The 23,704-nt window shown below is 49.1% G+C and overlaps 4 protein-coding genes across 23 annotated transcripts in view; 2 read left to right on the plus strand and 2 right to left on the minus strand.

Moving 5' to 3' along the window:
* Positions 1–23,704, minus strand: part of MRPL57 (mitochondrial ribosomal protein L57) — a 407,990-nt gene that overhangs the window by 163,418 nt on the left and 220,868 nt on the right. The window contains exon 1 of one of the 2 annotated variants that reach the window (XM_050766795.1): positions 15,269–15,272. The exons of the other annotated variant lie outside the window; for it this stretch is intronic. The gene's annotated coding sequence lies outside the window, so the exon portion shown is untranslated. Of the gene's footprint in view, positions 1–15,268; positions 15,273–23,704 lie in introns of those variants that run through there. 2 annotated transcript variants of the gene reach the window in all.
* Positions 1–23,704, minus strand: part of SAP18 (Sin3A associated protein 18) — a 556,924-nt gene that overhangs the window by 130,754 nt on the left and 402,466 nt on the right. Inside the window, exon 1 of one of the 19 annotated variants that reach the window (XM_050766780.1) lies at positions 15,269–15,272. The exons of 17 other annotated variants lie outside the window; for them this stretch is intronic. The gene's annotated coding sequence lies outside the window, so the exon portion shown is untranslated. Of the gene's footprint in view, positions 1–11,336; positions 11,341–15,268; positions 15,273–23,704 lie in introns of those variants that run through there. One more of the 19 variants, XM_050766768.1, reaches the window with a different exon arrangement.
* Positions 1–23,704, plus strand: part of EEF1AKMT1 (EEF1A lysine methyltransferase 1) — a 351,602-nt gene that overhangs the window by 81,243 nt on the left and 246,655 nt on the right. The window lies entirely within an intron of this gene.
* LATS2 (large tumor suppressor kinase 2) overlaps positions 1–23,704 on the plus strand; it is a 95,667-nt gene that overhangs the window by 64,785 nt on the left and 7,178 nt on the right. Inside the window, 6 exon segments of the mRNA XM_050766732.1 lie at positions 12,306–12,438; positions 14,330–15,289; positions 15,292–15,746; positions 20,108–20,690; positions 21,561–21,743; positions 23,360–23,466. Coding sequence (XP_050622689.1) covers positions 12,306–12,438; positions 14,330–15,289; positions 15,292–15,746; positions 20,108–20,690; positions 21,561–21,743; positions 23,360–23,466 — 2,421 coding nt within the window.

Consider the following 23,704-nt stretch of genomic DNA (forward strand, 5'->3'; position numbering starts at 1 on the left):
AGACAAAAATTAGTTGTATGTGGTGGTGTACCTGTAGTCCCAGCTACTCAGGAGGCTGAGGTAGGATGATCGCTTGGACCTAAGAGGCAGGGTTTGCAGTGACCAGAGATTGGGCCACTGCACTCCAGCCCGAACTCTGAGTGACAGAGCAAGACCCCTCTCAAAAATAGTGATAATAAAATTTTAAAAATGTATTTATTTAGGTTCTCAAAATTCACTATCACACCAGCAATCAATAATGGAACAATCTCATTTTTTGAAGAAATATTATTTCTAAGCATTTTGTTAAATCTTTGTTAATAGTTGTCATCTTACCTATTTGAAAATTTAACTTTTCAGAAAACTTTATGATCTTAACAGCAATTGAGTTTATTTGGACAAAAGCTGAGGAGACCAAACCATTCAGAATTTAAGATAAAATAGGCTGGTTGCAGTGGCTCATGCCTATAATCCCAACACTTTGGGAGGCTGAGGTGGGGAAGTTTGCTTGAGGCCAGGAGTTTGAGACCAGCCTGGGCAATATAGTGGGACTCTGTCTCTAAAAATGAAAAAGAAATTAAAGAATAAAGTTAGCCAGGTGTGATTGCCTGCACCTGTAATCCTAGCTAATTGGGAGGCTAAGGCAGGAAGTTTGAGCCCAGGAGTTAGAGGCTGGAGTGAGCTTTGACTGGCAGAGCAAGACCCTGTCTCTAAAAAATATATTATAAATTAAAAAAAAATAGCCAGGCACCATGGCTCACACCTTTAATCCCTGCAGTTTGGGAGGCTGAGACAGGCAGACGGCTTGAGCTCAGGAGTTCCAGACCATCCTGGGCAACATGGCGAAACCCCATCTCTACTTAAAAATACAGAAAATTAGCTGGGTGTGGTGGTGCGCACCTGTAGTCCCAGCTACTCTGGAGGCTGAAGTGGGAGAATCACCTGAGCCTGCGAAGTCAAGGCTGCAGTGAGTTGTTTTTCACACCACTGTACTCCGGCTTGTGCAACAAGAGTGAGACCCTCTCTCAAAAAAAAAAAAAAAGTTAATAATGTTTTAGAAGATGGGCATTTGTCCAGATTATACATAGCAGAGAGCAAAGTAGAGCCAGTTATCAATTATCTCCTGTTGTGTAACTGACCATCCCAGAATTTTTAGTGTCTTAAAAATGACTTTTTACATTTGTTATTATTTTATTAATTACTATTTTTTGAGACAGAGTCTCACTCTGCCACCCAGGCTGGAGTGCAGTGGCGCGATCTCAGCTCACTGCAGCCTCCGTCTGCCAGGTTCAAGCAATTCTTCTGCTTTAGCCTCCTGAGTAACTGGGACTACAGGTGTGCGCCAGCAAAATAATGGCTTATTATTTCTTATGGCTCTGTGAGTTGGCTGTGCTCAGCTGGGCAGTTCTTCTGCTCCATGTGGTATCTGCTGGGGTTCCATGTAGCTCATTCCACTGGGAACTTAGCTGGGGCTGAATACCCAAGAGGGCTTCACTCATGGGTTGGAACTGCAACACAGTTAACTGGTTCTGTCTCCAGCCACGGTGGAATCTGAGGAGTGAAAGTGGAAGCAGCCAGGTTTCTTAAGGGTGAGGCTCAGAACTTGCACAGAAGCACTTGTGCTTCATTCCATTGATAGAGCAAATCACAGGCCAGCCAATATTCAAGGCGAGGGGAAGTAGATTCTGCTTCGTAATGGGAGCTGCAGCCTGTACATACAGGGATGGGAGAAATTATTAGTGCCTATTTTTTGGTAGCACTGTTACACATGAATAGAAATATAGGATCCAGGACCCCTGAAACCATGCCTTGTGTGTGTGTGTGTGTGTGTGTGTGTGTAAACTAATAGGGAATTTTTGGTTAGGTTTCTGTGGAATGTGCTCACCTCTGTTCACCTATCTCAACTGTGACAAAAATTAAGTCTTGTGTTAGCAAACATCCCTCAAAATCCTGGAATTTTACAGATAAAAGGAACTTTGGGATTAGCTTGTATATTCTTATCTTGCCATTTTACTGGACACAACTGATCTGGAGAATTTTTGTGATCTGTCCACAATTATGTAGCTAGATAGTATAGGCAGTTTTGTTATAATGGAGTCTGATATATGTGTAAGCATCTTATTGTCATGCTCTCTTTAACAAAAAGAAATTATTGTTCTTTCGTCGTAAAATTAAGTCATACTTCAATTTTTCATGTTCTAATCAAACTCTTGTTCATAGGCATAACTGATTTGTGTACATAGTTACTAAGAGACATAACATTTTATACAGTCAACATTTTTTCATGTTGTTTACACTATTGAAAGTTGCCTATTTTGTTTTTGCCTATTTTTGCTACATACTCAGTATCTAGAACAGTGGTAGATTTGTTAGAGTTTTACTTATAGGGAGTATTATTTCTGGCTGTGGTAAGTATATTCTGAGGACTATATTAATTATAATTATTGTTTAGTGGTGGCCACGTGGCCTCTAACTCCCATCCCACACTTTACTATTTCAGGGGCTGATATATTATAGCTAAATCTGACAGACATGATTATGGAAATCATTTTTTAAAAACTGAATTATTTTAGCCTGAGGATAAATTTCAAGAAGTAAAATTGTTAAACCAGGATACAAAAAATTTAATAACTTTTTTTTTTTTTTTTGAGACGGAGTCTCGCTCTGTCGCCCAGGCTGGAGTGCAGTGGCACGATATCGGCTCACTGCAAGCTCCACCTCCCGGGTTCACGCCATTCTCCCGCCTCAGCCTCCAAGTAGCTGGGACTACAGGCGCCCGCCACCACGCCCGGCTAGTTTTTTGTGTTTTTAGTAGAGACGGGGTTTCATCATGTTAGCCAGGATGGTCTCGATCTCCTGACCTCGTGATCCACCCGCCTCGGCCTCCCAAAGTGCTGGGATTACAGGCTTGAGCCACCGCGCCCGGCCAATAACTTTTGATAATAAATATTCACCCCTGAATATTTTTGGTTTACACATGACCAAGAATAGTTTTACCAGCCCATTTATCTTTATTATTACTTTATTATTTTTGAGACAGAGTCTTGCTCTGTCACCTAGGCTGGAGTACAGTGGCACAGTCTCGGCTCAATTGCAACCTCCGCCTCCCAGGTTCAAGTGATTCTCCTGCCTCAGCCTCCCGTAGCTGGGACTACAGGCGCATGCTACCACTCCCAGCTAATTTTTTGTATTTTTAGTAGAGATGGGGTTTCACTATGTTAGCCAGGATGATCTCTATCTCGTAACCTTGTGATCTGCCTGCCTCGGCCTCCCAAAGTGTTGGGATTACAGGCATGAGCCACCACACCCAGCCTATCTTTATCATTATTGACCTTATTTTGGTGCTAACAATAGTTATAAAATGCTCTTTATCAGTGTTTCTTTTTTTGTTTTGTTTTGTTTTTGATGGAGACTTGCTCTGTTGCCCACACTGTAGTGCAGTGGCATGATCTTGACTTACTGCAACCTCTGCCTCCCAGGATCAAGTCATTCTCCTGCCCCAGCCTCCCTAGTAGCTGGGACTATATAGGTGTGTGCCGCCACGCCTGGCTAATTTTTTTTTTTTTTTTTTTTTTTTTTTTTTTTTTTGGTATTTTTAGTAGAGATGAGGTTTCGCCACATTGTCCAGGCTGGTCTCGTGATCATTGGCAAGGCCAAGGATTTTTCATGTTCATTTCATTTTAGGACAAATTTTAAGGCCAGGCGCCCTGGCTCATGTCTGTAATCCTAGCATTTTAGGAGGCTGAGGTGGGAGGATGGCTTGTCCTCCAGAGTTTGTGAGACCAGCCTGGTTACAGTGAGAGCCCATCTCTACAAAAAAAAATTTTTTTTTTTTTTTTTTTTTTTGAGACGGAGTCTCGCTCTGTCGCCCAGGCTGGAGTGCAGTGGCCGGATCTCAGCTCACTGCAAGCTCTGCCTCCCAGGTTTTTGCCATTCTCCTGCCTCAGCCTCCCGAGTAGCTGGGACTACAGGCGCCCGCCACAGCACCCGGCTAATTTTTTGTATTTTTAGTAGAGACGGGGTTTCACTGTGTTAGCCAGGATGGTCTCGATCTCCTGACCTCGTGATCCGCCTGCCTCGGTCTCCCAAAGTGCTGGGATTACAGGCGTGAGCCACCGCGCCCGGCAAAAATTTTTTTTTTAAATTAGCCGAACGTACTGGCTCCTGACTACAGGGGGCTGAGATGGGAGGATGCTTAAGCCCGGCAGTGCCAGGCTGCAGTGAGCGCTGATCGAGCCTCTCTACTTCAGCCTGGGTGACAGAGCAAAAGTCAAAAAAAAAAAAAAAAAAAAAAGGTGCTGGCTTGCACAGCACAGATAGGAAAATCGGAACGATACAGAGATTAGCATGGCCCTTAAAAATACACAAAACAGGCCGGGCGCGGTGGCTCAAGCCTGTAATCCCAGCACTTTGGGAGGCCAAGACGGGCGGATCACGAGGTCAGGATATCGAGACCCTCCTGGTTAACACGGTGAAACCCCGTCTCTACTAAAAAATACAGAAAACTAGCCGGGCGAGGTGGCGGCGCCTGTGGTCCCAGCTACTCGGGAGGCTGAGGCAGGAGAATGGCGGGAACCCGGGGGGCGGAGCTTGCAGTGAACCAAGATGGCGCCGCTCACTCCAGCCTGGGCCACAGAGCGAGACTCCGTCTCAAAAAAAAAAAACACAAAACAAAAACAAAACATGCCAAACTTCTTCATTCCTTTCAAAAAGACATATGTTTATAGCTGTATGTGCCCAGCAGCTGTCCCCCGGGCGCGTGTCTGGTGTACCAAGGTTCGGGGGCTGCGGCGCCGCCACTGCGGGGGCGGGAGCCTGTGCTGCATCCCTGCAAGGTGGCGACTCGTTTTCCTCAAGCGCACAGACGTTTAAACTCCAAAGGCCGCTGCTTCCATTTGTCCTGCACCTGTTTTCCAGTCACAGTCGGCTCACACATGGCACGTGCTGCGCCGGCCCAAGGTCGCCCGGGCCCCTGACTCGCGTGGACGAGGTCGTGGACAATGTCGCGGGGCCCCTGCTCCACGTGCGCAAGGTCGCCAGGGCCCCTGCCCCGCGTGGACAAGGTCGCCAGGACCCCCACCCTGCGTGCACAGTGTCGCTGCGGTCCTCGCCCCGCGTGGACAAGGTCATGGGCCTCTACCCCACCAGCCCAGGGCTGTCGACCCCGCCCCGCCTCGCCCGCGTGGACAAGGTCGTGGGGCCGGGAGCACCGCGCTCGCGGGAGGGGCTCGCAGTGGGGCCGGTAGAGGAGCCCTGGGCCCGGAGGGGCCTCATTCTTCCAGGCGCCTGTCCGTGGGGGTGGAGTTGGAACACCCTTTGGAAATTCCAGCCTCTCGGCTCCTATGTTCTCGTCAAAAAATCTAGGCCTTTGGGTCAGAGATTCTTCTGAAGACCAGCCCGCTGGCAATCCTCCAAGGAAGCACAGGATCCCGCCAGAGACGGCGCAGTCTCCTCTGCCAGCCAACTGGCCCCTCTTCCTCTTCTCCCCTCAGTCCTCGTTTTTTCTTAATTAGTTAATTAATTTATTTATTTTTGAGACGCTCTCTTGCCTGTCTCCCAGGCTGGAGTGCAGTGGCATGAGCTCAGTTCACTGCAACCTCCACCTCCCAGGTTCAAGTGATTCCTGCCTCAGCCTCCCATGTAGCTGGAGCTACAGGCACCCACCACCATGCCCAGCTAATTTTCTTACTTTTTACAAAGATGAGGGTCTTGCCCAGGCTGGTCTTCAATTCCTGGCCTCAAGCGATCCTGCCTCGGCCTCCCGAAGCGCTGGGATTGCAGGCGTCAGCTACTATGGAAGTGGAAGTGACCTGAGGAAGCCCGAGAGACAGGCAGACACAGAGGCCCACGCAGACACGATAGGGCCAGAGCGCTTGTTTCTACTTTTTCAGCCAAACCTCATAGTTGGAATGTTAAAACTTTAGGATATGGTTTTGCTAAGGCCTGAAAAATGCTTCCTTACCAGGAAGGGCTGAGTGGGGGAGGATCTCCATAGGAAATTCCTTCCCTCATACATAATAATTGTCACTGTATTTAAATTACTTGCATTCACATGGCAATGCACGTGAAATACTTCTGCTGCTTAGACATTGTGAGCCCAGCTCCTGCCTTGCTAAGAGCTGAGTGGTAGATTGAAGGAACGCCTTCCAGTACCCACTCGTCCTCATAAGCCCTGTGCCTGCTAGAGGGGGACCAAGCCCGGAGAGCAGAGGGTGTGTCAGGAGCCCATGCTGGGCTGCCTGGCAGCTGGTCAGCAGCTGGAGAGCTGGGTGAGGGCAGCTTCCCTGAGGGACAGCAGAGAAGACTATTAAATGGTGATGTATCTGCAACAGAGGCCTGGATCATCCCTTGGGGAGCGCTGGAGCTGGGGTGTGGTCCTTGCAATTGAGAGGACCAGCCTCAAGATACTGGCAGGGCGTGAGGTGTCCCACACCTCAACCACCTCGCCATTTTGTTAAAGTGCCTCTTTTGCAGTCCCTTCTATATCAGATAGCATATGGGCAAATCTCACATTTTCCAGGCTTCATAGTGGTTAGGTCCAGTTTTAAGTGAACACCAATTTGTTGACAAAATATAAGAGGAGAAATCTCTTGGGAAAGATACCTAAGGTATAGATGTTCAAAACTGCTTTATTCACAGGTAATCCACACACCCAAAGTGGAGTTTTATAAGAGCTGTCAGTAGCAGCAGTGAAACCTCAGTTTGTCTTGCCCTTCTCAGTCCCTCCCCAGTCTCTTTGTTTTAGCCACCAGGCAGAAAACCTCTGGAGGAGCCCGGCTTTAATGGAGTGGGAAGAATTCCTTCTGTTTGGTCCAGGGCCACCACCCCAAGCTGAAAATAGCCCACTGCAGTGCATGTCACTGCTTTCCAGAAGCGGTGAGGCTGCCAGGCCCCTCGGAGCGCCCTTTGTGCCATAGTATTTAGCCCTACTAGCTTCTGTTCTACAGCAAGTCTGACAAAATAATTTTTCATTGAATATTTAGGAATCTACAAGAATAGCCCACAGGGTAGCAGATAAAGGCTCCAGGTAAGAGCCCGTCAGAGTCTTATTTTGTAACCATTGTGGCTCCCCAGACTGTGAGGCATAAAGTTTATGCCATGTTAGGTTTTGCTGAATTTGATATGGAGTGTGAATAATAGTAGCAGTTCTGCCTTCAAAGTATCCAGAATCTTCTATCAGCCCAGGCGCAGTGGCTCATACCTATAATCTCAGCACCTTGGGAAGCTGAGGCAGGCGGATCACCTGAGGTCAGGAGTTCGAGACCAGCCTGGCCAACATGGCGAAACCCCATCTCTACTAAAAATACAAAAATTAGCCAGGTATGGTGGTGCATGCATGTAATCCCAGGGAAGCTGAGGCAGGAGAACTGCTTGAACCTGGGAGATGAAATTTCAGTGAGCCAATATTTCATCAGTGAGCCACTGCACTCCAGCCTGGGGGACAGAATGAGACTCTGTCTCAAAAAAAAAAAAAAAAAGGAAGAAGGAAAGAAAAAAGAATCTTCTACCACTCTAATGTAAGTAGAAAAAAAAATGCTTCTGGACTGGATGTGAGATGTGAATGAAATCTCAAAGTCAAGGTGCTTCCAAGGTTGGGAGCCCTGAGAGGACAGGTGAGTTAAGAGGCAGGAGATTGGGTTTTGCCCATGTTGAGTCATCTTACTCTTGCAGCCGGTGGCATGGAGTGGTCACTGATGAAGCAAGTGTTGAACACCGCAGGTATCTTGTGCCAAATCTGGTGCTCGTATGATGGCTTCAACTCCAGCATTGATATCTGTCTAGAAGAGAAGGCTTAATTTATGGGTGTGGTAACCAAGTTCAAAGGATTAGCATCCTTTTTCTGTGAGACATTAAGCAATCCTAAATTAAGCTTTCTTGAGTGTTTTAGGAGAAAAATTTAATGTGTGTAGGATTTTCTTGTTGCATGTGGCTAGGTGACACAAAGTCATCAAAGTCTTGTTAGCCTACCACATTACTCTGTAAATAATTAGTAAGTGCATGACACACACATTCAAAGAGCATTAAGATTTTGTGAACTTCTGTCCTGAAGAATGGCACGTGTGCAAACTAGATAATGGAGTAAAACTTGGAAGTTGCTGCTGTTGTTAATGTTGATTTGAAATTCCCTTTAGTCTGTGCTTGGTGCATCTCTGCTGTGTACCTTATCTCCATCTTCCACACACCAGGGCAACCTGCCCAGTGGAACAGGCAGTATCTTCTCACTCCCTGCTTGTAGCTCTTTCTTCCTTTCATCTATCCTATGTCACAGTCTAATTCAGTCACTCATTCATTGAACAAATATCTGCTGCTCTCTTTCTACACGCTAGACACTGGAGCACATACCTGAACTGTCCTTGCCTTCAGTTGGCTTGCAGCTTCACTCTTGCTTTGGGGCAGGGCTGCTCAGCCTTTCCACATGTTGGCATGCATAGACGTGGATAATGTTTACACAGCAGCCTGAGGTAAGACGTGGATAATGTTTACACAGCAGCCTGAGGTAAGCTGGAAGAGATTGGAGGTGTCTATTGAGGCTTGGTGAAAAGAACTCATTACATTTCTTTCTATAATTATTTTAAGAAGAATACATAGTAAAACATTAGAGCCATTAAATATCAAACACGCATAAAATCTACAATTGCAGTTTTTATGTTTTCTCCCAGAAACACATAAGATACCTTTGTGAACTGTAACAGCTAACCTTTAAATGATGCTGACGCCAAAACATGACATCTCCTTTCATCCCTAGAGCAACCTGTTAGCCTTATTTCCCAGATGAGGAAAAGGGCACTCAAAGTAGGGAAATGATTTGCTGAAGGTTACACAGCTGCTAAGCAGCAGAGGGGAGTGGTGAACTCAGGGGTGTGGGTATAGCCACCTATGATTCTAGATAAGGACCCTTAAATGATGATTTTTGTACATTCTTCTTTTTAAAAATACTTTTTTTTTTTTTTTTTTCTTTTTTGAGACACATTCTTACTTTGTTGCCCAGCCTGCCCTACTTCCTGGGCTCAAGCAATCCTGCCTCAATCTCTTGAGTAGCTGGGATTACAGGCATGCGCCACCAACACCCAGCTATTTTTTTTTTTTTTTTAGAGACGGGATCTCACTGTGTTGCCCTGTCTGGCCTCAAACTCCTGGGCTCAAGCAGTCTTCCCGCCTCAGTCTCCCAAAGTGCTGGGATTATAGGCGTGAGCCACCACATCCAGCTTGGTCTCCATATGTTCTTAAGAAAGGAAGGTGAGTGGCCAAGCTCCTCGGCCGGGCTTCAGCTGCGTCTCTCTGACGCGCTTCTCCCACGTCCTGGCTCCGACCTCTTGCCATTCCCCAGACTGTGCGCTTGCCTTCACTCTGTGACTCTGCATGTGCTTTCTGCCTAGAGGTCATGTATTTCTGATGGATTCGGAAGTAGATTCCCATTTCCTTCAATGTTTAAAACATAGCTGTATGTATACGTACAGTAGCATCTTCCGAGAGTTAATGTGTAGATAGGAACTACTTACTCGCTAAAGAAGGGTTGGTGGGCAGATGACAAGGGCGAGCCTCAACTGACGTGGGGTATTTATTTATAAACAAGCTGCTCAGGAGCGCGGTTCACTTTTAGGACTTGAAACTCCCGTTGAACACGAGTCTTCACTTGTGGTCTCCTTGCCGATTTTTCTGAGTTCCTAGATTTGATGCACAGTAGACACACACGTCTTGAGTAGTGGGTGCTCCATAAACAGGGAGAGAGCTTGACCTAGTCTGTCCTGGAGCTGCGCTTCCTTGGCAGTCGGCAGGTACTGGGTTAATGAGCACAGGCTGGTGATTCACCCCGCAGGAGACAGAGCGTTGGTCACGTTTCAGACGAAGCAATTGAACGGTTAGTGCTGATGGAAAGGCTTGCGGTTAGAGTCGGCCCCAATTGGCACATTTTTTTTAATGGGCGCCGAAAGCTCCAGGGTGATCCCACAAAGATGTGGTCTTATATCGTGTCTTCCTCCAAGCTGTTGAGTCTTTACAGACGTGATCTCATCGCATAGCACAGCTGTGAAGTAGGCGGCGGGAGTCTTATCTCCCTTCCCAGGTGAGGCCAGGAAGTGCTTCCCTTCTGACCACTGCTGCCTTCTCTCTGCGGCTCTGCCAGGTTGTAAACACTTGCCCTTTCTGGGAGTCCAGGCACCACTTTCACAGACAGGTCTGTTCTTATTCCTATGTTCCAATCTGTCACTTCACGTCCCTCAACTGCAGCATGGCCTGCCCATGTGGCGGCACCTCCCCAGGCCTTCCACCTCGTGCTCCTCTGCAGCCCCGTCCCTGTCCCTGCCATCTTGCCATCCCACGCCTGCCTCACTAAGAACCCAGGCAGTTTACAGCCCGTGTTTTCTGTCCTGCCAATCTGCTGGCGTATGGCCAGGACTGGAAAGCTTGATTCCGTATTAGACCATCATATATGGATAATAAGTGCTGAATTTGTTCTAGGCACTGTATTAAGTGGGCAGATGCAGCCATGAGTAACATGGTTTCAGGTCCTGCCAGGTTCTTCTTGTCCTAAGGGAACCACAGACACACAGCTGAGTGTGATTCAGGTCATGGGCACCACAGTGCCCTGTCCAGAGGTGGGGGACACTCAGTGCTGCGTCTCTCTCTGCAGAGCGGCTCTGTGACCACGGCCAGGCTTCCTGCTGCAGAGCAGCCCTGCGCGGCCTCCCCCACTGTCCCGGGGTCTTTCTGCATCTCCACCCCTTTCTTTTTTTTGTAGATGGAGTCACACTCAGTTGCCAGGCTGGAGTGCAGTGGTGTGATCTCAACTCACTGCAACCTCCACCTCCCAGGTTTCAAGCGATTCTCCTGCCTCAGCCTCCCGAATAGCTGGAACTACAGGCGCAAACCATCACACCCAGCTAATTTTTGTATTTTTAGTAGGGATGGAATTTCACCATGTTGGCCAGGATGGTCTCCATCTCTTGACCTCCTGATCCACCCGCCTTGGCCTCCCAAAGTGCTGGAATTATAGGTGTGAGCCACCACACCCAGCCATCTCCACCCCTTTCTTCTCTGCTGTCTAGGTAGCTATGGACTCCTTTCCGGAGCTCCCGGTTCTGCATTTTCAGTTTCCTCCTGCCTGGCCGCCCTCCCCGTCGACCTTCAAAGGGCTCAGCCCTCCCTTCTCCTGCCAAAGCCCTTTTTGTGGCCTTTGCCTGTTTCACCCTTGTCCCAGAGCCAGTCTCAATGGTGTTCTTTTCTCTCTGCTTACCCTCCCTGTTTGCCTACAGTTCTGCGGAGCTGTCCTTGAAGGTGAAGGGGGCGCTGTCATCAGAGCCTCACTGCCCTGCCCCACTGGGCTGCATCTCTTCTGCACCCTCCTGCCTATTCTGTCTCCCCCAACCTGAGTGCCTCCAGCTCTGCACCCACAGCCGCCCCCAGCCTGACCTGCTGATGCCACATGTCCCAGTTTGAAAGCTTCCTCGGCTGCCTGCAGACGGGAGCAAAACCCTGAGAGCCTGGCCCCCATCTGTGGGTCCATCCCCCCATCTCCACCTACCCTTGCGTGCTGCTGCCATGGGCCCATCTTTCCCCAGGCTTCTGCTCTGGCTGTCCCATCTGCCAGGAATGCCTTTTCTCTCCCAGGGCTCTCCACCTGCCCAAAGTCTGGAACAGCTAGCCATGCTACCACCTCATCTTCTGAGTGGAAGGAGGCTTTCTCCTCTGGCCCTCTCCCATTTTACCTGCCCTCTCCTGTGGTGGCCACCAGTCTCTGTGTTCTTCCCACAAGCAGTTTGAGGGACTTGTCCTGGGCCGGTGTGTCTGTCTTTTCTTCTACAAGTCATACCTCTGAGGGCCAGTCCTCTGCTGCTCTAGCCACCACAGGGCATTGTAAACAGTAGGCATGTAATATATGACTCCTGCGCAGCTGCACCCTCTCCCTGGGGACAGGTTTCCTAGTCCCAGAGTTAGCTTGGATGTGAGCCGAGGTTAAAGCCAGGTTCCCTGACTCCCACAGTTCTTCCCCTTAAACGTTTCTAGTTTTAGGTTCATCCTGACCTCACCAGTCCAACCACAAAAGTTTTCTGAGGAGAAGCAGAATTTAAGTCTCTTTCAGGCCCATCAAAATCCCCATGTCCTTGACGTAAGGCTAAGTAGTCCATGGTGTGGCTTGTGCTAGGCTTTTGTCATCAGGCACCTGCAGGGCACACAGCCACCCACACTCATTCTGAGGGTTTCCTGCAGCACGTTGCAGGTTCTCAGCAGCTACAGAGGCAAAGTGTCCCAGCACAGTGGGGACGGGAGTCCCTGGGGGCTTTGTTTTAGGATGACGTGCACTTACCTCTCCCTTACTTCCCTCCCAGGAGATGGCTGGCCGAGCTCTCAAGCAGACGGGCAGCAGGAGCATCGAGGCTGCCCTGGAGTACATCAGCAAGATGGGCTACCTGGACCCGAGGAATGAGCAGATCGTGCGGGTCATTAAGCAGACCTCCCCAGGTGAGCCCAGGCCCGCAGCGTGGTGGACAAAGATGGTTTGTGGCTTAAGGACACAAAACCATGTGCAGAGGGGTCCAGCCTGGCCTGGCCAGAGCCTGCCCTGGTGGGAGCAGCCCCAAGTAGTAAACCATGGGACATGCCTGGCGCTTGCCCCGTCCAGCCTTGTCTGAGATTACCTTGGTACTTCCTACCTAGGGAAAGGTGTGTGCTTGTTTTATGAAAGATCAAAAAAGTCAGCAAAGTGGGCATAAAAATAGTCTTTTCACTTTCTCTTGGGCCTGTGGAGGGATCTTTGACAAGGATGGCTTCTTTCCTCAATTCTAAAACACAGCTTTCTCACACTGTAGCCTCCGAGAGTGGCTGCTCAGTGGCAGGCAGTGTGGGCAGAGCGCTGGGCCCCCCTCAGCATCCCCTGTGAAGGCCTGAGGCACCGCACCAAACCCCTGCTTTTTACTGGCTATGGGGGAATGTTAATTTCCCAAGACGGAGCACATGGGCCCCGTGATGGTACCTGAGGCCCCTGGGGTGTGATAAAGGATTCATGGCCAGGCGCAGTGGCTCAAGCCTGTAATCCCAACACTGTCTGGTCTGGTTTTGTTGTTTGTTTTGTTTTGTTTTGTTTTGTGTAATCCCAACTCTTTGAGAGGCTGAGGCCAGAGGCAGGAGGCAGGAGTTGGAGACCAGCCTGGGCAACAGAGGGAGACCTCGTCTCTATTTAAAAAAAAAAAAAAAATTAAAAAAAAACAATCATAGTAATTATCAAGAGTTTTCCCTATTTTGTAGAAGACCTTGGATAAAACCTATTTCATGTCGTGGGTGAGAAAATCTCACCTTTGTAACTTGTATGTCCCTTGTTAAGAGGACACACATTTTTATCTTCTTCTTAAGAGAAGGAACTTCCTTAAATAGTCCCCAGCTGGCCTTCCATGTCAGGGCTCTTCCAGTTCTGAGGTCTTAGAGCACAGCTCAAAGGGAGGCCAGGCCCATGTTCCATGCTGATTTCCCTCTGCACTTGCCTTTGGCGGGTCTGTTCATTGATGTGTTCTGAGCCCAGGGAAAGTGAAGCCTTGGTTTGCCTGTGACTTGCTCAGTGCCAGGCTGTCAGGGCCTTCACTGCCACGTATCAGAGGTGGTCTTCCTGTGGGCAAGGCACACCCTTCGGCACCCTCTGCTAAGTCCAGCAAGTGGAGCAGTTGGTCTAAAGAAATGAAAGGAGCCTTTGTCCTTCCTTCCGGTGTCTGTTCCAGATGAGATGTTCAAAATGGAGGTCAGGATTAAGGTAGCAGCAGATGAAATCAGTCTGGATATTTGTAGAGGAGTTTTGTGTGGTTTTTGTTGTGCATATGTTGCTTTGTTTTGATACAGACCAAAAAAACTAGAAAATCTTTTAATTTGGAAAAGAGGTGAAAGAAAGTGGAGCAGCTGCTGCACAGTGGAAACAGGTCCGCCCTTTCTGTGAGGGAGCCGCGCCTGGGGAACCGTGCGGGGTAAACCCAGCTTCCCACAATTTGGCATGATAGGGTTTTGAAAACAAAGCTGGCTATGCAGATGGCTCCCTAGCCTGACAGGAGAGTGACCCCAGTGCTGTCCCCAGGGGCCAAGGATGCACCTCAGCATGCGGACGCGGTCTTCTCTTCTGCCCTTGGCCCTCCCATGTGCCCTTTGGCCTCCAGCTTGTCTCCACTCTCTTAACACATTAGGGCGACTGGTCCTGCTGGCAGGGCAGAGGGGAGTCCGCTGACCCTGTGCTGGGCAGAATGCAGCACCTCAGGGCCCAGGGTTCAAGACCCTCAGCCCCAAGGGCAGCGCTCGAGTGGGGACCAGCCTGGAAGTGCCGGAACCCACTGGTCACACCCACTCTGATGCTGTCTTCCTGTGTTTTCCACGGCAGGAAAGGGGCTCATGCCAGCCCCTGTGACGCGGAGGCCCAGCTTCGAAGGAACCAGCGATTCGTTCGCGTCCTACCACCAGCTGAGCGGTGCCCCCTACGAGGGCCCGAGCTTCGGCGCCGACGGCCCCGCTGCGCTGGAGGAGGTACCGCGGCCGTACGTGGACTACCTCTTCCCCGGAGTCGGCCCCCACGGGCCCGGCCACCAGCACCAACACCAGCACCCACCCAAGGGCTACGGCGCCGGCGTGGAGGCAGCAGGCGCACACTTCCCGCTGCAGGGCACGCACTACGGCCGGCCGCACCTGCTGGTGCACGGGGAGCCCCTGGGCTACGGGGTGCAGCGCAGCCCCTCCTTCCAGGGCAAGACGCCGCCGGAGACCGGGGGCTACGCCAGCCTGCCCACCAAGGGCCAGGGGGGCCCACCAGGCGCCGGCCTCGCTTTCCCGCCCCCCACCGCCGGGCTCTACGTGCCGCACCCACACCACAAGCAGGCCGGCCCCACCGCCCACCAGCTGCATGTGCTGGGCTCCCGCAGCCAGGTGTTCGCCGGCGACAGCCCCCCGCAGAGCCTGCTCACTCCCTCGCGGAACAGCCTCAACGTGGACCTGTATGACCTGGGCAGCACCTCCGTCCAGCAGTGGCCGGCTGCCACCCTGGCCCGCCGGGACTCCCTGCAGAAGCCGGGCCTGGAGGCGCCGCCGCGCGCGCACGTGGCCTTCCGGCCTGACTGCCCGGTGCCCAGCAGGACCAACTCCTTCAACAGCCACCAGCCGCGGCCGGGCGCACCCGGCAAGGCCGAGCCCTCCCTGCCCGCCCCCAACACCGTGACGGCTGTCACGGCCGCGCACATCCTGCACCCGGTGAAGAGCGTGCGAGTGCTGAGGCCGGAGCCGCAGACGGCTGTGGGGCCCTCGCACCCCGCCTGGGTGCCCGCGCCTGCCCCGGCCCCCGCCCCGGCCACGGAGGCCTGGACGCCAAGGAGGAGCACGCCCTGGCACTGGGCGGCGCAGGCGCCTACCCGCTGGACGTGGAGTACGGAGGCCCAGACCGGAGGTGCCCGCCTCCGCCCTACCCGAAGCACCTGCTGCTGCGCAGCAAGTCCGAGCAGTACGACCTGGACAGCCTGTGCGCGGGCGTGGAGCAGAGCCTCCGTGCGGGCCCCAGCGAGCCCGAGGGCGGTGAGAAGAGCCGCAAAAGCGCCAAGGGGGACAAAGGCGGGAAGGATAAAAAGCAGATCCAGACTTCTCCCGTCCCCGTCCGCAAAAACAGCAGAGACGAGGAGAAGAGAGAGTCACGCATCAAGAGCTACTCGCCATACGCCTTTAAGTTCTTCATGGAGCAGCACGTGGAGAACGTCATCAAAACCTACCAGCAGAAGGTTAACCGGAGGCTGCAGCTGGAGCAAGAAATGGCCAAAGTAATTTCCCACTTCGTTTTTCCTGTTTGTTCCCGGCTCTTCCCTACGCTGGTAATAGGAAGCGCGCACGATCCCTTTTCTGTTTCGGCCGCACACCCCTTGTCATCAACACGGCTAACGGGCGGCAGTCTGCTTCTGGGGCCAACAACTTGGAGAGGTTGCAAATGGTGTGACCTCCCTTTCTCCTTTCCCCTTGACTCTTCTGAAGAATCAGAGGTAGCTGTGCATAATGTAGCCCGCGTAATGTAGGTAATCTACAATTTACATTGTAGGTAAATTAGCAAATTGAGTTTTAGGGTATGTACTCACTTAACAAAATTCATCACGGATTAATAATAGAACATTTTGAATGAGTAGAAACAAAGTTTAAGGTTTTGTAAATTGATATTGTGAGATTTTGGAAGAAAAATATAGTAGTGATTCCATTTATTCTTTTTAAGTGTTTAATTAGTAACTAATGATTTAAGTATACCTTAGTTGACACTAAAGTGCTGAAGAAGGTAATTATTGGTGAAATTATTTAAATTAAAATGTAACAGATTTAAATCACACAAAGCCAGTAATTCCAAAGCGTAGAAACCAGATTTGTGTTCTTTCCAGTGTCCCATATTCATTGACTTTTTAAATATTTACCTTTCATTTATATGTGCTTATTTATTTATTTTTATTTATTTTTGAGACTGAGCCTTGCTCTATCGCCCAGGCTGGAGTGCAGTGGTGCAATCTTGGCTCACTGCAACCTCCTCCTCCTGGGTTCAAGCGATTCTCCTGCCTCAGCCTCCCAAGTAGTTGGGATTGCAGGTGCCCACCACCACATCCAGCTATTTTTTTGTGTTTTTAGTAGAGATGGGGTTTCACCATGTTGGTTAGGCTGGTCTCAAACTCTTGACCTCAGGTGATCTGCCCACCTCAGCCTCCCAAAGTGCTGGGATTACAGGCGTGAGCCACCACACCCAGCCGTTCATTTTTTATTTATACATAGTATTTGTGTATTTGTGGGGTACATGTGATATTTTGTTACATGCATAGGATATGTAATGATCAAGTCAAGGTATGCCTGGTGTACTTATCATTTCTGTGTTGGAAACATTTCAAGTCCTGTCTTCTAGCTATTTTGAAATACAGAATACATTTTTACTAACTGTAGTCACCCTAGAGTTTGTTCCTTCTGTCCAGCTATATGTTTCCATCAATTAACCTCTCATCTCCCCTCAACACACACACACCCTTTCCCACCTCTGCTAACTATCATTCTACTCTCTGCCTCTATGAGATTAATTCTTTTAGCTCCCACATATCAGTAACAACGTGTGTACTGAACTTTCTGTTCCTGGTTTATTTCACTTAACATGATGACCTCCAGTTCCATTCATGTTGCTCCAGATGACAGGATTTCATTCTTTTTTTATGGCTGAATAGTATCCCATGGTGTACACAGACCACATTTTCTTTATCCATTCATCAGTTGATGGACACTTAAGTTGATTCCATATTTTGCTATTGTGCAGAGTGCTGCAGTAAACATGGGGTGCAGGTATCCCTTTGATATACTGATTTCCTTTACTTTAGATAAATACCCAGTAGTGGAATTGGTACATTGTATGGTAGTTCTGTTTTTAGTTTCTTTTTTTTTCTTTTTGTTAATAGTTGTTCTAACTGGGAAGAGATTATATTTCATTGTGGTTTTGATTTGCATTTCCCTGATGGTTAATGGAGAACCCTTCCATGCACCTCTTAGCCATTTGTGTGTCTTCCTTTAACAAGTGTCTATTCAGGTCATTAGCTCACTTTTTTTTTTTTTCTAATTAGTTTATTTATTTTTTTTTTTTGAGATAGAGTTTCACTTTTGTTGCCCAGGCTGGAGTGCAATGGCGCGATCTCGAAACCTCTGCCTCCCAGGTTCCAGTGATTCTCCTGCCTCAGCCTCCCAAGCAGCTGGGATTACTAGCATTAGCCACCATGTCCAGCTAATTTTGTATTCTTAGTGGAGACAGGGTTTCACCATGTAGGTCAGGCTGGTCTCGAACTCCCGACCTCAGATGATCCACCCGCCTTGGCCTCCCAAAGTGCTGGGATTACAGGCGTGAGCCACATCGCCCGACCTTTTTATTTATTTATTTACTTAGACGGAGTCTCGCTCTATCACCCAGGTTGGAGTGCAGTGATGAAATCTCGGCTCACTGCAACCTCTGCCTTCTGGGTTCAAGCTGTTCTCCTGCCTCAACCTCCTGAGAGCTGGGACTACAGGGGTGCGACCCCATGCTCAGCTAATTTTTGTATGTTCAGTAGAAACGGGGTTTCACCGTGTTCGTCAGGCTGGTTTCAAACTCCTGACCTCAAGTAATCTGCCCGCCTCAGCCTCCCAAAGTGCTGGGATTACAAGCATGAGCCACCGCGCCCGGCCTTTTGACTCACTTTTTAATAGGATTATTATTATTATTATTATTATTTTTTGGCTGTTGAGTTGTTTGAGTTCCTTGTATATTCTGAATAATAGTCTTTTGTCAGATGAATAGTTTGTGAATATTTTCTCCTGTTCAACACAGGTATCCTCTTTACTCTGTTGTTTCCTTTGCTATGCAGAAGCTTTTTAGCTTAATATAGTCCCATTTGTCTATTTTGAGGTTTTTTGCCTGTGCTTTTGAGATTTTATCCATAAAAATCTTTGCTCAAACCAGTGTCCTGGCGTATATTTTCGTAGCCTCTGGTCTTGTTTCTAGGTCTTCAATCTGTTTTAAGTTGACTTTCCTATATGGTGAGAGATTGGGGTCTAGTTTCATTTTTCTGCATATGGATGTCTGGTTTTCCCAGCATGTCTTTTCTTCCGTGTACATTCTTGGCACCTTTGTCAAAAATCAGGTGGCTGTAAATACATGGACTTACTTCTGGGTTCTCTATTCTGTTCCGTTGGTCTATGTGTCTGTTTGTATACCAGTACCATGCAGTTTCAGTTACTCTAGGCTTGTAATATATTTTGAAGTCGGGTAACAACTTTGTTCTTTTTGCCCAGGATCGTTTTGACTATTTGGGCTCCCTATGAATTTTAGTGTTGTTTTTTTATTAATGTGAAAAATGTCATTGGTATTTTGATAGGGATTGCATTTAATTGGTAGATTGCTTTGGGTAGTATAGTCATTTTAACAATATTAAATCTTTCTGTCGGTGAACATGGGATCTTTTTTCATTTGTCTGTGTCCTCAGTTTCTTTCATCAGGGTTTCGTAGTTTTCTTTGTAGAGCTCTTTCACTTTTGGTTAAATTTGCTTCTAGATTTTTTTTATAGCTGTTGTAAATGGTATTCGTTACTGGTGTACAGAAATCCAGATATCCACGTGCAGAAGAATGAAACTAGACCCTGTCTCTCACCATATACAAGTCTGTCTAATGTGTGCTACTGATTTTTGTATGCTGATCATTGACTTTTCTTCCTGCTTTTCCATTTTCCGTAAGTTGCTGAAAGATTAGATGGCTCTTGGAGTTCTAGGACTGCTGTGGTCCCCTTTCCCACAGATTTTTGTTAATAGAAGTTTCCCTTAGTTTTTAGAGCAAAAGTCTCCTTGAGAAAGAACTCTCTTTTTTGTCTTAACTTTTTTTTTTTTTTTTTTAAAGACAGTCTCGCTCTGTCGCCCAGGCTGGAGTGCAGTGGCCCGATCTCAGCCCACTGCAACCTCCGCCTCCCGGGTCTACGCCATTCTCTTGCCTCAGCCTCCTGAGTAGCTGGGACTACAGGCGCCCGCCACCTCACCCGGCTAGCTTTTTGTATTTTTTAGTAGGGACGGGTTTTCACCGTGTTAGCCAAGGTGGTCTCGATCTCCTGACCTCATGATCCGCCCGTCTCGGCCTCCCAAAGTGCTGGGATTACAGACTTGAGCCACCACACCTGGCCTGTCTTAATTTTTCATTCCAAATTCATGTCTATATATGGATCTAAAAAAACAAAACTGGCCAGGCACGGTGGCTCACACTTGTAATCCCTGCACTGTGGGAGGCCGAGGTGGACAGATCACCTGAGGTCAGGAGTTCAAGACCAGCCTGGCCAGCATGATGAAACCCTGTCTCTACTAAAAATACAAAAATTAGCCAGGCGTGATGGTGGGCGCGTGTAGTCCCAGCTACTCGGGAGGCGGAGGCTGCAGTGAGCTGAGATTGTGCCACTGCACTCCAGCCTAGTGACAGAGCAAGACTCTGTCTCAAAAACAAAACCAAACCAATTGTCACCTTGCTTTGTAGTATATGAGACCCGTTCTTCTCTGTTCTCCTTTCTGTAAAACGAGTTAGGTTCCAGGGCATCCCCATCCCAGTCATATGTTATCATGGGACTTCTCTAATGTGATTCTTCCTCCTTCCTTTCCGTCTGCACAGGCTGGACTCTGTGAAGCTGAGCAGGAACAGATGCGGAAGATCCTCTACCAGAAAGAGTCTAATTACAACAGGCTTAAGAGGGCCAAGATGGACAAGTCTATGTTTGTCAAAATCAAAACCCTGGGGATCGGTGCCTTTGGAGAAGTGTGCCTTGCTTGTAAGGTGGACACTCATGCCTTGTACGCCATGAAGACCCTAAGGAAAAAGGATGTCCTGAACCGGAATCAGGTGGCCCACGTCAAGGCCGAGAGGGACATCCTGGCCGAGGCAGACAATGAGTGGGTGGTCAAACTCTACTACTCCTTCCAAGACAAAGACAGCCTGTACTTTGTGATGGACTACATCCCTGGTGGGGACATGATGAGCCTGCTGATTCGGATGGAGGTCTTCCCCGAGTACCTGGCCCGGTTCTACATCGCAGAGCTGACTTTGGCCATTGAGAGCGTCCACAAGATGGGCTTCATCCACCGAGACATCAAGCCTGATAACATTTTGATAGATCTGGATGGTCACATTAAACTCACAGATTTCGGCCTCTGCACTGGGTTCAGGTGGACTCACAATTCCAAATATTACCAGAAAGGTATTGTCTTGAGTGTGCCGCATGCATTTTCTCTGTGTAGACATCACTCACCCCGTGGCAAGCAGCTCAATATCCCATCCTAGTGGCTCCTAATCATTTCGAAATTATCCGTCACTCCATTCTTTTATAAATCGGTGTGACAGCCTTCCCTTCCAAAAGGAATAGAATGATATATGAATTTTTTTTTTTTAAAGTTAGTGGATTTCAGGTTTACTTTTTTTTTTTTTTTTGAGACAGAGTTCTGCTCTTGTTGCCCAGGCTGGAGCGCAATGGCATGATCTCGGCTCACCACAACCTCTACCCTCCGGGTTCAAGTGGTTCTCCTGTCTCCAGCCTCCTGAGTAGCTGGGATTACAGTCACGCACTGTAATACAAAACCACCTCTGGATAATTTTGTATTTTCAGTAGAGACGGGGTTTCTCCATTTTTGTCAGGCTGGTCTCAAACTCCCGACCTCAGGTGATCCACCTGCCTCAGCCTCCCAAAGTGCTGGGATTACAGGTGCAGTGAGCCACCGCACCTGGCCTACTATATTTTTAAGACAATAGGCTACAAGCTGTCCCCACCGTTCTTCCAGCCTCTCCTGCCTGCAGTGCCTTCCTGCCAGCTCAGCACGGTGCGTGGTTTCCCATGATTCCTCACCGTCGTTTCCACCTTGGTGCTAGCGCCAACCTCACCACGTGTCTCCGAACTAGGGACAGCAGGCTGCCCGTATGGAGCAGCTCAGCGGGGATTCTCTATCCTGATATGGCAGGAGCTGACTGGAATGACTTTGCTGTTTTAAGCTGTGGATCCGTTGAGTTGTTGAAGAGTGAAAATTCACTTTGTGTTTTGTTCTCTTCTTTCACCACCCCCGATTCCTGGGTGAAGGGAGCCATGTCAGGCAGGACAGCATGGAGCCCAGCGACCTCTGGGACGACGTGTCTAACTGTCGGTGTGGGGACAGGCTGAAGACCCTGGAGCAGAGGGCGCGGAAGCAGCACCAGAGGTGCCTGGCACATTCACTGGTGGGGACTCCAAACTACATCGCGCCCGAGGTTCTCCTTCGCAAAGGTACGTGCGCCACAGCCAGCCGCCCCACGGGAGGTCTCCGTCTCTTCAGACCTGTGAGCTGAGTCTCCTTGGCTCTAGCTTTCCAAGGACCTGATGCTTCCAGTCATATTTTTGTCCTCATGGAAGCCTGAAAACTACTTATTTCCGCAACATAACAGGCCTCCCTTCTGCCTTGGAAATGCTCTTGCTTCAGGGGGTTGGAAGACATGCACCATTAGACAGTGTCTGCTGGCCCTCAGTCTCTACCTAGACCCAAGGAAATGACTCCAGGCCTCATTTTCACAGTCAAATGATGGAAACCACTCTGAGGGCCACGGGACCTCTGCTCAGTCTGCCCAGACCACACATTTCCGGGCTCTAGCTTTCACTTCTGTCCCAGGCTCCTGGCTGAGTTGTGCTGTGCGCAGCTGGTGCTTATGTGACAGCATTGGAAGGTCCTTTCTCTCTCATTCTCCCTGCTAGACCATAGCAAAAGTGGCAGGTGCCAGTTGTGTCAAATGACCAGTGCTCATAAAATTTGTCTCCTGGGTGGATGCTCCATTCTGTCAGATACAACATCTGGCTCAGTAGATGAGGATTCCTTCAGTGATCCTGCATGGTCCACAGTGACGGTGGGTGTTCATCTGATTCTGTGTAATTAATCCAGAGACAGGCAGCTCCTGCCGCCACACGTTGTTTAAAGTCTTTGGAGCCAGCCAGACCCAGTTCAAGTCTGGGTTTTCTTTGCTAGCTGTGGTAATCCAGCGCAAGTTACTTAACTGCTCGGACCACAGACATAGCAATAACGACCTTGAGAGGTTGTGAATAACCTTGGTGCCCAGTGAAGGTCTGCTTCCCTCTGCCGCGTGCAGTATTCCCAAGGAGCCATTGCTTGGGGTTTTTCTGCAGCGTCTGGTGCCAAACTTGGGCAGAAAGAGGTGGGACAGGGAGATAACAGAGGGGCCTGAGGGGGCTACCCTGGCATATGCAGCTGCAGGCACCCCCGGGCTGACCTCTTAACATCCCAGTTTATACTTAGCAAGGATTAGGTGACATCAAGACGAGCCTGGCTTGATGGGCCATGAGGCCCTGAAGGAAAAGTGGGAGAAAATGAAAGGTAAAGGAGCCCAGCCTACAGCCTCCCAGAGGCCAGCCCTGACCCAGCACGGGGAGCCCGTGAGGAAGGCCCAGCTCCGTGGGGGCCTCACACAAGGAGCATTCGGCTTACCGTGAATTGTCTGGTGGGTTTTGCCCACGCCCTCCTCATCTCCATAGGCTTCAGCTTCATCCAAAACTGATGTAGAAGCCTCCCAGCAAGCTGCCCGGACCCTCCCCTGACCGTTCACGGGTTATAGTACTTTATGGTTTTCAGTTTCCGTTATTTTAATTGGTGCCTCTGTCTGTGATCTTTAAGAACATAAAATTCTGGCTAGTAACTAGTTGCTAACACTAAAAATAATCTTTTTAAATTAAAAAGTATTTTCTTATTACAATGATTAAAATTACGAAAACCTAAGCGGCCACGGCTGCCACCCCCACCCATTAGCATCCAGGTACTTACAAAGGTCCATCTGCCGAAACTCGCCTCGGAGGAGAATTCGTGCCTGCGTAGGGACTGAGTGAACTTTGTCTTGCAGGGTACACTCAGCTCTGTGACTGGTGGAGTGTTGGAGTGATTCTCTTCGAGATGCTGGTGGGACAGCCGCCCTTTCTGGCACCAACTCCCACAGAAACCCAGCTGAAGGTAATGTGAGAGGAACCACGCATCTGCTTGCTGCAGACATCTGATTTTCTCATGTACCCGTGAACCTTTGGTCAGCATTCGCCCTCTTATTCTGAGTAGGGTAGGAATGGCAGTTGTATATGATGGGATTTTTAAAAGTAATCTCATTACTTTTTAAATTATTATCTATTTTTAAATTTTCTATTTTGTTAAGCAAAGCCGTGGAATTGGGCCCATTTTAATATCTGAAATTCTGTTA

The sequence above is a fragment of the Macaca thibetana genome, chromosome 17 (assembly GCF_024542745.1).
Source record: "Macaca thibetana thibetana isolate TM-01 chromosome 17, ASM2454274v1, whole genome shotgun sequence".
NCBI lineage: Eukaryota > Metazoa > Chordata > Mammalia > Primates > Cercopithecidae > Macaca > Macaca thibetana.